Below are 3,715 nucleotides of genomic sequence, written 5' to 3' on the forward strand. Positions count from 1 at the left end.
CACAAATAATAAGATAATAACACAAACCGATTTCAATAATCGGCATAAACGATCGGAACCCCATTTAGTTCACTGTTCAATAAGGTAGCAGTCATCGATAACATTGCCTTGCAGACTCCAAAGATTTTGTATGACAGAGGCGGTGCTCATGCGGACAGCGCTATCTAAAATTGTGGGAGTCAAGAGGTTTGGGGTTGAAACGACGCAGACAGGAGAGGAGGAGGAGAGGGAACGGAATGGATGGGGAAGGGGTGGGGGAGGGGTGACGGAGTCGAGGTCAGCCCGAGGTGCCACTGCGCAGGCTTTCTAATACCTTCATTCATTGATTTTGAAGAACACCACCAAGTGGCATATAGGAGAGATAACACACGCTGAAGTTTAGGGGGAGAGCCTTGAATCAGAAAAAAGCGTTCCACATAGACCTACTGGCTTCCCAAACATAGAAATTGCATTTTACATAATAACGTGCACAGCAGTTATCTTTCTTGCGTCTAGTTCCCCTGCACAACTAGGCTATAAAACATATATGGATAGAACCTTTTTCATATTTACTATTTTTTCTGCTGTTGCCTATAGGCTAACTCTGTGATGAAACAGTCTGAATGTGTCCAGAACTGCATAGGCCCGCATAGTAAGCCATCAACACAGCATAGGCCTATCTGTTGTGCTATGGTGTGGAATTGACAATGTTTGTCTTCATATCAGAAAAGACCATCTCATGGACCTAACATTATTTTAATGTAGGTTAATACATAAGACAATAAACACTACAACTTAGCACCTTAGTCTGTCATCTTTATCTTCCTAATATGAGGTATGCTGTTGAGAAATTCTTTATGCCAATGTGCTTATAGATGGACACTTAATAAGCAGCTATAACTAGCTCTTTATGAGCTGAGTTAAAACTTTGAATACCTGGTACATGTATAGTACCATACCAAATCATAGTAAGATCTGTGTGAGTTTAGTCCCATCTTTGTGGATGTGACTGTGTTTCTGTTGAGGAACTCTCAAGGAAGTTATAAAATATCTACCTGAAATGGTAGGAGAGTGTTAATAGAGGTTAATCAAGACTGTGGATGCAAGAACACACATAAACTGTTGAGTGATTTTCATTTTTTATTAAGATTATAAATTTTAAACAAATACTTTCTAAAACAGTTTTACCCGGTGATATACAATTTTAATGTACACAGAAAATACAAGAATACCAACAAAATATGGAGAGAACGCCTGAAAACGTCTTTCAGTACACATAGTGCTTATATAATGTGAGGATGTATGGTTAAATCATGAGCTCGCCTTTTTAGAACAAAAGGTCTAAAGTTTTAGAAAATAAAATAAAACTCATGAAACCAAACAACGTTGGAGTCATGAATTACTGTGAAGGCTTAATCAATAACTCCAAGATTAAAGGGGAGGGCAGTGAGGAACGCTCATCAGACCAAATTGTCACCAAAATACTTGGCTTGATTAAGTTAAGGTGTGCATTGTGGGAGTTGTAGTGTTAATTAATGGCACCAGTGTAGAGTGTGATGAGATGACTGGCACAAAAGGACTACAAACATGCTCAAAGGAACTGATGCTGCAAGACAGTGTGAGATACTTCACTGACTTCCAACCTTGTTTACCTTAATTGCATGTTCTAGAGCTACTAATACATATCAGATGAACCAGAGATCTTCACAAGTATTGGACTAAACCGGTGTATGGTCTTAGACTGTGTAGAAAGTCTTAAAGTAGGTTACATCTCACAATGTTTACCTTACAGATTAAGTTAAGTTCAGATGGTTGAACTGTACATGAAAGCTGTTATACACTGGATTTTGAGAAGAACACATGACAAAGTACCACAGCACTCCTTTATGCATGTCCACAACATGAGCTGTTTACTGTATAGAACAGGTCACAATACAAATGTTCTGTAAACCCACAGTTCAGGACTCTCCTTCCGATTTAGACAGTTTATCTCAGGTAACGATTCATCTAATATATGTAGTGCCATTACAAATGAGGTCTGTAAGAATTGCTATATGGGAGATATAGACAGCAATCCGCGAGCGAGACATTCAACTACTTTCCATGTGTGACGATAGCTAGCAGTTTGTGTTGGGCTTAAGGCAACGAAATTTCACTTCGTTAGAATAATTTCACAACCACTTCAAATGCTCGTGTAATGTAGACATTTTCTGTTTAAAGGATACATCACATGTGGTACTAGTTCTCCGCATCCCCAATAAACCGAAACAAACAGAAATTTCAATGCTTAAATAACCATTTGCAAAAATAAAGTCAATATCTTTTATAATTTGTACAATTTCATAAAGTTGTTTCTAATTTACCACAGAGTCAAAAAGCTACTATAGCTCTTGTCCATGCTCCGAGGCTGGCTAGGGCTTGTTTGCTACAGAACTGTCCGTTGAATGCTTGCTCGAAGTCCGTCTGTCTGCTCACCAGCCCCGAAAACCCCGACCCGAAAATCGAGATCAAATTGGAAATGTTCGACGTGTCCAAATGTTCTGTATTTGCGTATGAACAGTCCTCATACTTAGTTCTTTTACACGGTGTAAAATCCGGTACCTCCTCGATTTCGGACACGTAGTAGCCAAAGTCAACCTTGCGCTTTTTGGCCGGGGTTTGTGCGCCCTGGCAGCAGTACTGGAGCGAGGCGCAGCAGTCCTGGTGCAAGTATCCATTCTCAACTGTTGTAACTACGTGCGTGTCCAGATCTAGTACTGTGGTCTTGTTGCAGTGCATGCTGTTCACTGGAGAAAACTCACAGTTCGAGACTGGGTAGGCTTCCGCACAGCAGCTGCGATAGAACGATGAATCCGTCTCCTTACAGCCCTCGTCAGCTCGGAGAGACAGGGCTGAAGCGCAAGTATTATTCTGTAGGAGAGCGGGCTGAGCTGCTTGGTTGCTGCCTGGCAGTAGCGCGCCGCAGAGGCTCGCCGACTCGATCCCAGCGCCGCTGCCGCAGCACTCACCGCTCTGTTCCTCGCAGTCCTCGGCTAATTCGAGAGGGTTCAGCTCCTGGATCTCGTTGCAGACGGTCATCACTTCTTCGTACTGCTGCATCCTGTAGATCTCAGCGTACTTCTCGTTCATGTACACTTGTCTTGCATTCCTCAGTACAAACGAGACCAGGAGGTTTTTGTGCAGCTTGATTCCTCCTCTCTGCGTCCTGGAGTTGTGGATCTTTCGTAAAGAAACCGAAATTAGACTTTGCGCATCTACTCCACACTCCATAGTGTTGATCATTGTTGCTGTTTTGTTGTTCTTCCTCCTTTCGGACGAAGAAAACAGACTTTCTATCAGTGTATAGCACGATATTTCGTTCTGGGGCGAAGGTTTGAGTCAAGTCTATGGAGACACATTGAATACGTTAGCGCCAGACTCACAGAGTGAGAGCAAGCGAGCATTTGCTTCGAACGCGCTGCCATAGTATATATATTTGGACGCAGTCTCTGCCCATTCGGCCTTCAGCCATACAGCGTCCAGATATTCCAATGACTGACACACAAACTCCGCCCAAATTCTCGTTTCCCCACCAATCAGAAGGAGGCGGTTCTTCTGTGCTATTCAAATTCCAAACTGACTTTACCCAACAAGAATGTCCTCATGAGGCGCACCGAATAGTAGAAAAGTTCTGTACCCCCATGTGTAACCGTACGCTTTTATAAACAACACAGACATTTTAAAAAAAGACAAAATT

At 42.2% G+C, this 3,715-nt stretch overlaps 1 protein-coding gene across 1 annotated transcript; it reads right to left on the minus strand.

Annotated features, from left to right (window-relative positions):
• Positions 1 to 1,106: 1,106 nt before the first annotated feature.
• On the minus strand, positions 1,107 to 3,418 carry ier5l (immediate early response 5-like). The gene has a single exon (XM_012839854.2). It carries the CDS (start codon positions 3,259 to 3,261, stop codon positions 2,350 to 2,352), a length of 912 nt encoding a protein of 303 aa, XP_012695308.1. The 5' UTR covers positions 3,262 to 3,418; the 3' UTR covers positions 1,107 to 2,349.
• Between the last annotated feature and the right edge of the window lie 297 nt (positions 3,419 to 3,715).

Source organism: Clupea harengus, chromosome 12 (assembly GCF_900700415.2).
Source record: "Clupea harengus chromosome 12, Ch_v2.0.2, whole genome shotgun sequence".
Lineage (NCBI taxonomy): Eukaryota > Metazoa > Chordata > Actinopteri > Clupeiformes > Clupeidae > Clupea > Clupea harengus.

Bases quoted from the DNA above. Each gene is read 5' to 3' on its own strand.
- ier5l (XM_012839854.2), bottom strand. From the start codon at position 3,261: ATGATCAACACTATGGAGTGTGGAGTAGATGCGCAAAGTCTAATTTCG.